Raw genomic sequence first — 13,197 nt, 5'->3', positions numbered from 1 at the left:
ATATAGTCTGCCACTGAATACTTTCAATCTCACGCCATCACTTAACAAGATTTCAAGATATGAGGCAACACTTCAAATTAAAAACCCCTAATAAACCTTTAATTAGAGCAGGTTTAACAATTGACAAGTAACATTAAAACAATTTGAAGCTTTAAAAAGCCTGGATTATTGTTCACTTCCCGCTCTGGCTTGCAGGTCATAGATCTTGGTCAAAACCATACAATGTGCTGAGACTGCTGCTGCATAATATTATTTTGTACAGATAAAAATGTACAGTGTACAGAACGGACATCATAGAGTAGGAAAAAAGGGAAAAAAGAAACAATAATGGAGATGCAAGTCAGGCACCATTTCAATTCGTGCCACACCAAACAAAGTTTACAGTCTCACAATTTACAAAAAGGAAAAAGTCTTAAAAAAGAGGTGACAGGTAAACGAGCAATACTGGGCTATGGACGCAAAGCAAATTGCACTGAGTGCAAGTACAGTAACAACTTGTGTCTGCATTTTTATTTCTCACACGTCAGTTCTGAGAAGATGAATGGTAAGTCAAAATGGGTCAAACACTGCACTCAAAAACAGAAAACAAAAATGGGCATTCACAGGGCAAGATTATAGAATGTAATGTTGTTGACCTAATTCATGAGCACTTTATATTAACTGCACCCATGATGGAAATTTGACTAGACATCTCTCATGTCAGTCACTTTTCTAAAGACACACAAAATATTCAGTTTTAATAAAGAATGTTCACAATCTGCTCTTCAAACAAGTCATCAAATTTGTAAAATTTAAAAAAAAAATTTAAAAGCATTCCCACTTAATGCAGCGCCAGTCACTAAAACAGCACAAAATTAAGGCACAATTTGGTTATTTGCTGCAGAGAACAGTGCACTGTTTTTGTGCAATGTTTATACATCTTGCTGCAAATACTCCACTCTGTCTGAAATGCTTTTCTCATAGAAATAGTAATGAAGAGGGGGGAAAAAAGTAATGGAGAACTAAGAGATGGAGTTACCAAATCCATCAAACTAGTCAAATAAACCACTTGCTGCAAATTTGATACAGCCAAGCTTTGTATGTGCTGCAGGAGTTACTCTGACCCTTGTTAATTAATTGGGGACAATATTTCTTACAAACTTGCACTTTATTATTCTCAAATGAACCCCCACCATATTTAAACAAAACATAACATGCTTTGTGACGATCAGCATGGCTTATCTGTCCCTCTTTCACAGGACTACAATACAAAATGGGCAAAAAAGTGTGGAGAAACTTCAACACCTGACCAGATTTGCTGATCCTGATCATGTGGAATACTTTAACTTTAGCTGCTTACTAAATCACTTTGGTGGCCAGAGGACGTCTGTGGATGAGGAAAAAAGTCAAAACCATCAAACTGCACCAATTGGAATGAAAATGGAAAACTTGCAGAACTCAAAATATAAAGAAAATAATAGTAATAATACATTAGAGTACAATGGAATAAAATCAAAATGGCAAGACTGAGGTGAGAAATGCATGAAGTGGGGGTATTACACATTAGATTACAGAAGGAGCCAATTAGTCTACACACATCTCAAAACCAAGCGGCTTGTTTAGCGTGATAGTGTGAACACAGCATCCCCTCTGACATGTCTTTTCACTCACTGGTTGGCAAGAAATGAATTCGAGCTTATGACAATCTGCAGTTTTACACAGACAATTTTAACCACCACCATTCAACAAATATTTACAGCACCCCTTTTAGAGTGTGAGCATGCCATTGTTTTGGTCTAAAAACTACAAAGAAAGGAAATGCATAAAGTTAAAAAGTCTTCAGGGAAATAAACATCCACGTTATAATACAATTTAAAGCATAAATACAGGGATATTGGAACCAGCACATGCAGCTATGTATAGCCCAACAGAACTCCTTTAGACCAAGGAGAGGAGGAAAAAGAAATAATAATAATAAAAAGTAAAACCACAGACAGCAGCTTCAGTTCTCGCTCATATATCCTCAAATCTAAATATTAGAATAAATTGGAAGCAATTTCCTTGTTTAATCCATAAAGCCAGACTGTTTAAAAAAATAAAAAAAAAATAAAGGAAAAAAGAAAAGAAAATGAATAATATAGATAACTGTGTCCATTGCACCAAAGTTTGAGAGGAGGGATATGCATGACTAGCTGTCCTAAGCAAAGCTCTGACAACTCCCAACATGTTCACTCTGCACTGCTCTCCTCTTCAGCTCCATCTCCTAAGCTGACAGGGTTGCAACAAACAGTCATTTTAGACCTGCTTACAAAAGACTACCATGTCCTCAATGAGGAAAAATCTCTTGAGCATGGCTCCAACTGCAAGGAGGGATCCAAGAGAGTGGAGGTCTCTAGTTAAGGAGAAGGAGAGGAAAAGAAAAAAGGGAGAGCAAGCATATGACGACATGGTTAGGGCTCAAGAGAAGCTCAGAAAGCTGTACGAGTTGGAGCGCTGGTGTAGCCGTGCCATGGTGTTCATGCTGGAGCTGGACGGCTTCAGAGGTGTGTTACAGCCCAAGGCTTGCGGGAAACGCTGGTGGTAGCGGTCAAGACGTAGGTACTTAACAGTCACCAGTTTTCCTGGAACAGAAGGCACACGAGGTCAGGAGCTCAATAAAACACAACAGTCGTTTGCAATTCAGTACATGATCAACGTAAACGATGATGCTTGGGTCTACACACGCTCCATCCATCACAAATATCAAATCCATTTACCATCAAACCAAGAGCCATGCAGTGCCTTGAAAGCTTTCCCAGAGTGCTCTGCTGAAAGGCACTTCACATAAACGCAGCCCTATGTGGAAAGAAGAGCTCAGGATTAGAATTTTTACACCAGCAATTAGTTGATTCCAATGTAAATGTGTAGTTTTTAGGATGCTTTCACACCTTGGTGAGGAAAGAACATGGTGCCAGAGCATGCTGATATGGAGAAAAAGGCACACTATACAGAAGTGTGAGGAAAACCCACCTCTCTTGAATTTTTATCAACAGCAATGTGGACGATCCCATCGTTATCGCTGCACTTCTCCAAAATGGCTTCCTGAATGGCAAGATGCCAGTTTTCCCCCACCTCCCTAGCAAACAACAGAAGAGAGCAAGAAATGTCAAACTTGTGCTTGATATTACAATTTGCTGTACTCTTTAAGGCCGGCATAGATGCAATGTCTTTAGTTAACACCGTTAGCACAACCTACACAAAGCTGATACAAACAGAACTTACATTACAGGGTCAAACATGTTGCGAATTTTCAGACATGGCGTTAAACTGTTTGGTGGCGAATTCCTTCGATCCAACGGAAATGCTATGAATCAGAGCAAGCACAATAAAAAAACAAATATTCTTTTAAATACATACAAGTTGAGGGTTGATATTTCTGATGCGTAAGATATAAACAAGCAGAAGTACCTTTCCCCTGCCATTGTTTGGAAGACATATTGCACATGTTGTCACAAGACACAGGAGGCTGTATCCACCGCCACACATGCAAATCAGCCCCCTCAATCCTCTGTGTTTCTGTCCGAATGCGAGACTCGCTTGCAGAGAGGAAAGCCACAGCTCTGTTCCACACTTTCTCCATCTTCTTCCTGACATTTTAATGAACACACATCCACACACACACACAAGTTAATCATGGCACAAAGACTGTAGATTTACACCAGGAATGTAGAAAGGAAGTTATTGGGGGGTAACTAACAAGTTACATATTTTCATACACTTTCCTTACATTCTTATGTCTATATAATTTCTAGTTGTTTCTAAAAAAAATAAGTAATACACACATACGAACTATATATACGAAATATTAACCCACAAATCACTCTTGTTCACAATTTAAAGCTTGAGATATTACCCACAGCATCAAAAGCTTTGCCTTAATATAACTGTAAACATATATACAATAGGCTATTCAAACAATAAAAATTTGTTCAGGGAGCCTGAGTTAACTTATTTTAATTAAGATTTAACATTTCAATGACAAGCTTAAAGTAAGTCCATACAGTCCAAACTAAATCCAACATAGGCCAAGTCTGACACATCGTCTGACACAGATAGATTTCTTCCAGCTATTACAACCAGCTTTTTCTAAAAAAATGGTCAAATGCAGTGCATGTTCCTGCGTTTGTCAACTGAATCAATTGTGCATGCCTCAAAATTCCTGCTGAAATGTAAAATATCTCACCTCTCATGAGGCTGAATGAGAGAGTCCCGCAAGTGAAAAATGGGCAGATAAGGCTGCAGGTCCTTATTTTCCTGACATGCATCGTTATGGCTCTTCAGGACATCTGCGCACACAGAGCAATGAAGCCTTGACCCACTCATATCATTTCAAAATCTACTCTGATGCAAAATCATGCAAAAGGTCATTTATGCTGAACAAACAGCAGTGGAGAATCCAAGCATCAATACCTATGATTTTCTCCACCATGTCAAACATCTGCCTGGTTTCTTCCTCCTCTCTCCTCCATCGGTATTTCACGTAACGTAGTACGCCATAAACAATGCCAATTCCTGTGAGGAAGCAGGAAGCAGACAGCAGACCACTGATGTCAGACTTCAAAAAGAATCAGGCAAAGCTGAAGAAAGGGTGAGCCTGAATTTACATTTACAGCACAGGCCTAGAAGATAAGGGCTGTCTGCTTTTGCATTAATGTAGCCTCAAATCGGTCTAAATGCTGAGAGCTGTACCAGCAATGGTGAGGAGCACTCTGTAGATCACAGTGAAGAAGGCTCGTCGAAAGCGGCAAAAGAAGGACATGCGAGGGTGAGTGGACTCCAGACGAGTAATGTCGAATACCTCCTCCACTAGTCGCACAGGGTCATCTGCAATCAACCTGCAAGTTCAGCAGACAGGGATTAAAAGAGGACACACCTACACATTGTGATCTGTGATCGCACACCTTTCATCAGACATAAATAAATGAATAAATAAATAAATAAGTAGTGTCCCATTAGTTTAGAAAACACAAATAAAGTTAACTAAAGCAAAACTATCGGGTCAACTTTACCTTATACCAGAAATATTTCCAGCTCTAATGAGCCACTCCATGGCTACTTCGATCCAAGCTTCATAGCTTTTATTTTGTATCTAGAGAAAGCAGAAACAGAGATGACTGAACAGACATTAATGCTAATGCAAAGGGTTTTATGCTATAGCAAAGCAACAGATTAAGACATTTTATTACTCTTATGCCATAGCAATTTGGAAATGATTATTAATTTTACTTATTTAGGAACCACCCTTACTTTTTTTTGAGCTACTGCCCAAGGTTGTGGAACAACTGTGAAAAAGCTAGTTCCCATAATGACTGACATTATAGCAACAATAAACTACAGCTGTTTCGCTCACCAGTACTTTTCTCATTTATCTAAAAACTAAATAAATAGATTGTCATCTTACTGAAAAATGTAAAAACACAATCCTCTGCCCTAAAGGTAGAAACCTTAAGAGAACAGATTTCGCTCTGAGTGTTATAAATTCACTGACACTGGAGTCTCTCTTAATAAATGTTAGTCTCATTTAAAATAAATAAATAAATAAATAAAATAAACACATCTATATCTTAGTGCAGAAACAATATCAGAACAAGCACATCAATATAAAACTGTGTTATATTCTGTTAGAAAACAGTTATATTCAGCATATGTTCTGACCAATCATAATCAAGCTCTCAGCAGCAAAAAGGTATAATTCATTGAAGTCTGGTATACTGATTACACAAAATCTAACCTACCTTCAGATATTTGGTGGCTTCAGAGAAGGAGACACTTCTGTTTAATGGTTCATTGAGATCTTTGCAGTCATGTTCACCTGAAAGAAATATTTTATATTTAAATCACGGGATATCTTCATGTTTCATAAAGGCAACTTGGTAAATTAAAGCGTTACTGTACACCGAGTGATTCAATAAAGAGAGTCTAAAAAAATTAATGATTTTTGGAGTCAGACCTAATGCAGTTCCTTCTACCTGGTTAAAGTCAAACCAAAATTCCATGGAGTGGAGACGACAATAAAGAGGGTGGAGTTTGTTGCTCAGTGTTATACAGTGTCTTTAAGTCAGGTTTATAAGAAGGAATCAATAATCAAACAGCACCACTGTTACACTGCATTATATTCTGCATCTATATTCACCTGCAGTATTGGCCAGATATTCGTGCAGATGGAGTAGAAGACTGAGAATAGTGTCTTTCTCTGTGTGGGTCTAGGAAGGAAAAAAAACAAAACAAAACAAAACAGGAACATTGTTTTAAATAGTAAGAGATTCATTGCAGCTCAACCTGTTTTACCACTTAATGTGGTGAGTCTATTAAACACAACAATATTCGATTACATAAGGAAGGAAAACGAGAGACATTTTAAAAAGTAATAAGGTCTACTGTTTAAATAATTGTATTGACAAAGTTAGTATTGTTTTAGCTGTCTACTACAGTACATTAGGATTAAAATTAAATGATCAACATGACTTGCAGCTTTAACTTCTACAAATGTACATCCAAATCAGGTAAATGTAGTAGGAACCACAGAACGATTTAATATGTGGTCCTGTCCGTCTTAAGGGACCTAAAGTAATCAGAAAATAGGATGCTTAGTGGTTCCACACCCATGTGTGCGCTATTCTCTCATTATTTCACTTACAATAAGCAGATAAAAAGCCATCTGCATGTGGAGTCTGTTGCTGGTGAATATTTGGTAAACATTTAATCCTTCAAGAATACCCAAAAGACATTTCACTAGTGCAACAATGATGCATAAAACCACAAAAAAAGCATTTTCTGCACTAAAATAGTGTCATTTTATTATGCCATTTGTCATGAATTCAGCTGTACGTTATTTCAGTTGGACATTCAGGGAAAAGAAAGTCTACATGTGCCTGTTGTGTATTGTTATAAAGGAAATCATATCACCCAACACTGTGGCTATAATCATATACAATGTTGACTGTTTAACTGATAAAACCAGAATTTCTCCCTGACAATATGGACTTAGCCTAAAGTAAAGGTAAGTAAAATCAGTATTACGTTTGTGATCAATAAATTAGGTTCAAGCTGACAGCACAAATGCAGCAAAATGTTTTCAAATATCAGTCACTGCTGACCATTTCATTTATATAATGAAATATCATTTCATTACATACATCTATAATCCTATCCTATCTTTAAGAAGTTTAAAAAAGAAGAATAAACTGTCAACCTTTTCATTTCCAAGTCTTTTTAAAAAAAAAATTCAAGGCCATTACACATAACGTTCATGATGTAACAGTTTGCTGAGTTGTATAAAGTTACTTACATATGTTTCATCAAAGTCTGCACCAAATGGGTGGTTTCTGCCTGCAAAAGCAAAAAAAAAAAGAAAAAGAAGAGCAATATTAACTATGATGAGAGTGAAGAGAGCAATACTTCCCACTGCATTTATCTTTCATGACTACAGAGAGGAGAGACACACGATGGACATATAAACAAAGATGAATCTCTGCTGTCGTTAAGGAAAGTTGTCATTCTGTGTAATTATTATTGTAATTATCATACTATGTATTACACTTATTTTCCACATTCAAACACACTTTGTATTTAATTAAGTAAAAACAAAAAATCTTTAAAACTGTTAAATATACATAGACATAAAAATCTATATTGTTTAACCCTTTCACGCATGGTGTCCATCACCAACTGGTTTAATGTTACTGTAGGAAAATAAAACAAATATTTTTATACCGGTTCCTCCAAATCTCTTCTTGTTAGGGAAACTCGGATATTGACTAGCTAAAGAGCCTTTTTCACTCAGAAAATGGATTTGAGAATAATAGAAAAATGAAAAAGCAATATGTTGCTGCACATCCACACCCAAAACCATAGTGAGAACGGAAACAGGAAAAAAAAATGATGCAGATAGTACTGGAAACAATCAGACAGCCAGCAAACAGAGTCAGGCACTGTGTTTGTGGCCACAGACTTCCAGCGTCTCTGGAGAGAAAAGCAATTAGTCTGCCTTAGCTTGTCTGTGACCTAGATGTCTGTCTGCCACTCGCTCTTTAGTCCAGACTCTCCCTGGGCACAACACACACTCAAGCTCTCAATACAGGCGCTAGCTTCCTCAGACATTGCTACGGTGCTAATTAAAGACAAAAAGCCTGTAATTAAAAGGTCTTGTTAATTAGCTGATGAGTAAGGTGTGTGTGTGAAAGCAGAGAAAACAGCGTTCACTACATTCGGGGAACAGGACTAAAAATGAAATTTGCGCTGTAAAAAGGATAAAACAGAAAACTCATTGCTGAGTAAAATACTACAACACATCATGAGAAGACAAATCAGTAAACCAGGTGCCTGGGGCAAAATATATTTCACTTTAATTTGTAGTTGCCCGAAGAGCAAGGATTTTTATTCAAGCACAAACAGGGAAAAAACCCTAAGGTTATTTAATTTAACAAAAATTCTGCCATGCAGATTTATACCCCAACGAAAAGAATACCCCAACCTGACCTATAAGTTGTTGCAGTGGCATTTCATATCACGAAAGCCATTTACTCAGAAAAAAAAAAGTAAATTAATAAATAAAACATACAGAGCAGCGTGCTTTCTACCATATAGACAGTGTTTTTCTAAAAACAGATATTTTAATAAAAATATACTTTATTTAAAATAATCATTGTTTGTACTACGTTATTAGATGGTGCCATCACTATTTTACAAAATCCATTACAATAAATAAAAACTTGAGAAATAAACTGCCGCATTTTCAACTGCACTATGCATGGGAAAAAAACTAAAATCAATCAAGAATCATACATAAAGCTGAAAAACATTAATATAGTCTTGTCCTAATAACAGGGACCACTAGCTAGGGGGTAAAAATTGGCGTATGATCAAACAGGGGGAAAATACCACACCAGTAAGTGAACACTGGGGGCAATTAATAGTGGGTTAGTATGTAAAGTACACAAAGATGAAACATCTCTGCATGACAGTAGCTTTAGTTTTGCTCTCCTTTTGGAAAACAATTGGTTATGTGTGGGTCTGACACTTAACTTTTCAGGGTAAACTGGCTTTTACACATCTTGCAAGAGAATATGAAGTTTCAGTTCAACACTTCTTTATTTAGTTTATACTGTCAGGCATTTGTAACTCCACCTTTTAATCAACATTAGGAGCTACTGATAAGTCGAATTGTTTAATTATTTCACATTTTGTATTAAAAGTGTACAGGATCACATGGCTTCACTGCTTTGTTGGTACTGAAGTTAAAGCAGATGATGGACACGTGTACCGTAGCACGTAGGTGTCTTACATCAGAATACAAACTAGAATTGATTAATAAAACGAATTAAAGCCTGCAGGGGATTTAGAGACATCAGTGTTTCAAGCCTACTTACCAGGAACTGCGTCTGACGTTCCGGAGCCCCGCATACGCAGGTACATGAGGCCGAGCAGAAGGAAGAAGAGGCAGGCGGCGGTCAGGAGGAACATGGACAGGTAATGTGCGCTGAAGCCTCCGGTGGCTGACACCTCGTCCCGTTTAAACTGCTCCAGCAGCTCGTCTTCTTGTCCCGTGGCCTTCCTTTTGTGGCTGTAGTTATGATTGGAGCCGGTGTGGTTCGAGTGGTTGAAGGCGTAGCTCGAGGCCAGGCTGCTGTAAGCCGAAACCCGGGGTCTGAGCTCGAAGTTAAGGACCCCGCTGCTTACCGCGGCCTCCCCGGCGTTCTTGCTGCTGCTTTCCTCTCCGTTCACACCGTGGAAACGGGAATTTTTCAGATAACTCCCGGTTAACTCGCTTGTTTCTCCGTCTCCCTCCATGCACTCATTGTGAGGGTCTAGAGCGCCGGACTTGGTGTCGGTGATCCCTTTTACCCGGACGCGCTCCGACTCCCAGACGCTTTTGTACGGAGTGGAAGTGAACTTAGACACAAAACGTCTGGAAGTCAGACGGCGCTCCCGTCTCCGTTCCTCCTCCTCCTCATCTTCCTCTTCGTCTGAATCAGAATAATCCCCAGAGAGTTTGCTGCTGTATGAACCCTTACTACCGTTCAGAGTCCTACTGGTCCTCTCTGTCTCCTTGTTCATGTCGTCCGGTTCGCCGTCATTCTTATCGTCCACGAAGCTTGATTTCCCCAAGTCTGTCATCCACGGAGACCCGATGGCGCTTCTACTGCGCTCTGAAACGCCCAGATGAGATTTCGTGCTACTGTTTAAACCGAGCCCGGCACTTCTGCGTGCGCCGGCGGTGGGTGTCTCTTGTGTAGGCCTTATCGAGCCTCGGTCTCTCCTGCCGCCGCCGCCGCTGTGGTTCAGGCCTCCTTTTTTCTGCGGCGCCTCCGCGTCTGACTCGTCTGAACTAAACCCCAGAACGAACTTTCCACTCCTGTCTGCTCGCTTTTCGTTCAAAACCGGTCGAGTGCCTGGGCTTCGAGTCGCGTTCACGTGGGTCACGGCACCGGCCATCGGCCGAGACAGAAACGCCGAGGTTCCCGTCGCTGTGTGGCCGTTATTACCGCCGACGCTCGTGCTACTGCTACTGCTGCTGTTGTTGTTGACGCTGCTGCCGTTTCTCCCTTTCACGGCCCTGGACCGTTGTTGTTGCTCCTCGCGTAACTTTTTGAGCTTTTTTAAGTACACGGGTCGCGTGTTTTCCGTAACCGGTCCCGGAGTGAAACCGAGGCGTTTTAACTCAGAGAAAAGCTCCTCGTCCGTTAGCTGCACGGACGCCATCTTTGCTCTAAACTCGCACAGCAAGCGTTACAGGAAGTGACGTACAAGTAGCAGATCCAGACAGTAAAGTTGGGCGAATTAAAAGTTAGCCATGAACTAGCACCATAGCTACTAGCACCTTAGCTCTTAGCACCATAGCTACTAGTACCTTAGCTCTTAGCACCATAGCTACTAGCACCTTAGCTCTTAGCACCATAGCTACTAGTACCTTAGCTCTTAGCACCATAGCACCACTTTTAAAAGGTTTTAAAGTTTCTGACATATCATGTTGTGATTAGTTTTTATTTCTGTTTGACCTTATTGAGCACACAAGCACAGTAATTTTGTATGTTTTTAATTGCAGTTTATTTAAGTGTACAAATAAATCTACATATAATTTATGAACATAAATGTTATTTATGAACATTTATAAACAAAGGCCATTATTATTAATAAACTATTAGATATCATGTTATACATAACACAGGGATCTCAAGTTTTGAAGACAGGCAAGCGTGACATCTCCAAACCCCAGCTCCCCTTTAATGAAACATATATTTTGTGCGAACGTGCTAACCACTAAGCCACCGTGCCCCCCCAACACATTTAAATATATTTAATATTAATCTTGAAATTTTGTATTATATTAATCTTTATATTATTCTTTATATTAATCATAATAATGTTTAATATTAATTAATAATGTTTTATGTTTATATTCTGTAAAGCTGCTTTGAGACAATGTCAATTGTTAAAAGTGCTATACAAATGAATTTTAATTTAAATGAATTGAATAATAATAATGGGGGGGGGGCATGGTGGCTTATTGGTTAGCACGTTCACCCAGGGTTGGGGGTTCGATTCCCGCCTTCGCCTTGTGTGTGTGGAGTTTGCATGTTCTCCCCGTGCCTCGGGGGTTTCCTTCGGGTACTCCGGTTTCCTCCCCCGGTCCAAAGACATGCATGGTAGGTTGATTTGGCATCTCTGGAAAATTGTCCGGAGTGTGTGAGTGAATGAGAGTGTGTGTGTGTGCCCTGCGATGGGTTGGCACTCCGTCCAGGGTGTATCCTGCCTTGAAGCCCAAAGACACCTGAGATAGGGACAGGTTCCCCGTGACCCGAAGTAGTTCAGATAAGCGGTAGAAAATGAATGAATGAATGAATAATGTGTATAAACATAAAGATTTATAAAAAAACAACAACAAACAATTGGATGTAAACAAGAATAGAGACATGAATTGTACACTAATGTAGGATGTGCAAAGTGGCCAGTGCAAATATACAGTTAGAAATGTATTACATTACACCTAAAAGAAAAAATGAACTGTACAGTCATTAGTGCAGGATATACAATAGTGGACCAGTGTGAGAAAGGAAGGTGCTTTATAACAGTCAGATCTGTGAACATTAATGTAATGTATCTGAGCAGTGGTGGGGTTGTTTATTAATGTCCAAGGTGGCGTATAATAGACCACAGGGTCTGTTATACTCAGGGTCAGCCACAATCTTAACTGCTCGCTTCAGGGTCCTGGAAGTGTACAGATAATGAAGAGGTGGTGGATTGTGGCTGACTCTCTCATCCTGGACACTTGAGTCACCTTCCTTTGGCAGAAGGCTGTGGTTTATAAAGGCAAAAATTTCACACCAAAAAAAAAAACAGTTTCTTTCCATTCGGAACTGGCCTAATCAACAACACCCAGGACCCTGCATGGTCTGTTATTCACCACCTTGGACATTAATAAACTACCCCACCACTGCTCAGATACATTACATTAATGTTCACAAATCTGACTGTTCTAATGAGCTTTCCTTTCTCACACAAAGAGGTTGTGTCAAGGATGAGAGGGTCAGCCACAATCTCCTGGAAATGTACAGATCCTGAAGAGGTGGTAGATTGCAGCAGATCACCTTCTCATTAGAGTGAATGACAGACTGCATTCTGCTCTTGTCTTTGCCAGTGGCAGCAGAGTACCAAATGGTGATGTAGGAGTGCACCATCATAGCATTTGGTAGTTTGAACTTCTTTAGCTGGTGCAGGAAGTACATCCGCTGCTGTGCTTTTTTAACTATAGAGTTTATGTTCAATTCCCACTTGAGGTCCTGGGTGATGGTGGTTTCCAGGTAGAGGAGAGAGTCCACAAATGTGAAAGGTGAGTCACACAGAGTGACAGGGGTGGGAGGGCTGGATTCCTAAAATGTACCACCATCTCCATAATAGATATTATTACATAAATAAATATATATTTAGTCCAGAATCCTAATTTATTAAAAATATATATATAAAAACACAAATCTGAAAATATCTGTCAAGGTAGTGATTAATTTTTTGTTATGAGAACTAAATGGTAAAACAAAACAATCCCCTTCGGCATTTTATTTGAAGACATTGTCCGGTTTCAGTGCGATTTAGCGCCACCCAGTGGTCAGGATTATTCATTGCGGCTGGTGATGTATTTAAAGCCGTACACTGTGAAGCCCCCGGACATTTCATTCCCTAAAC

The 13,197-nt window shown here is 39.4% G+C and overlaps 1 protein-coding gene across 1 annotated transcript; it reads right to left on the bottom strand.

The window, feature by feature from the left end:
* Positions 1 to 77: 77 nt before the first annotated feature.
* Positions 78 to 10,759, bottom strand: lemd3 (LEM domain containing 3). Its single transcript, XM_060889078.1, has 13 exons — positions 9,387 to 10,759; positions 7,307 to 7,347; positions 6,152 to 6,221; positions 5,754 to 5,830; positions 5,028 to 5,107; positions 4,708 to 4,853; positions 4,429 to 4,530; positions 4,202 to 4,304; positions 3,427 to 3,605; positions 3,241 to 3,322; positions 2,989 to 3,094; positions 2,736 to 2,814; positions 78 to 2,600 (listed from the first exon to the last, which is right to left on the bottom strand). Exons 1-13 carry the CDS (start codon positions 10,717 to 10,719, stop codon positions 2,437 to 2,439), a joined length of 2,562 nt encoding a protein of 853 aa, XP_060745061.1. The 5' UTR covers positions 10,720 to 10,759; the 3' UTR covers positions 78 to 2,436.
* Positions 10,760 to 13,197: the final 2,438 nt, after the last annotated feature.

Source organism: Tachysurus vachellii, chromosome 16 (genome assembly GCF_030014155.1).
Source record: "Tachysurus vachellii isolate PV-2020 chromosome 16, HZAU_Pvac_v1, whole genome shotgun sequence".
Classification (NCBI taxonomy): domain Eukaryota; kingdom Metazoa; phylum Chordata; class Actinopteri; order Siluriformes; family Bagridae; genus Tachysurus; species Tachysurus vachellii.
The sequence above is the reverse complement of the archived record's forward strand: the minus strand, read 5'-3'. Positions and strand labels throughout refer to the sequence as shown.

Excerpts from the sequence above, each read along its gene's own strand:
- lemd3 (XM_060889078.1), bottom strand. The coding sequence starts at position 10,719 with ATGGCGTCCGTGCAGCTAACGGACGAGGAGCTTTTCTCTGAGTTAAAA. Across the intron at positions 3,095-3,240 it reads AACATGTTTGACCCTGTAAT|GGAGGTGGGGGAAAACTGGC; the intron begins GTAAGTTCTGTT and ends GTTGTTTGCTAG. Across the intron at positions 2,815-2,988 it reads TTGATAAAAATTCAAGAGAG|GGCTGCGTTTATGTGAAGTG; the intron begins GTGGGTTTTCCT and ends CTTTCCACATAG.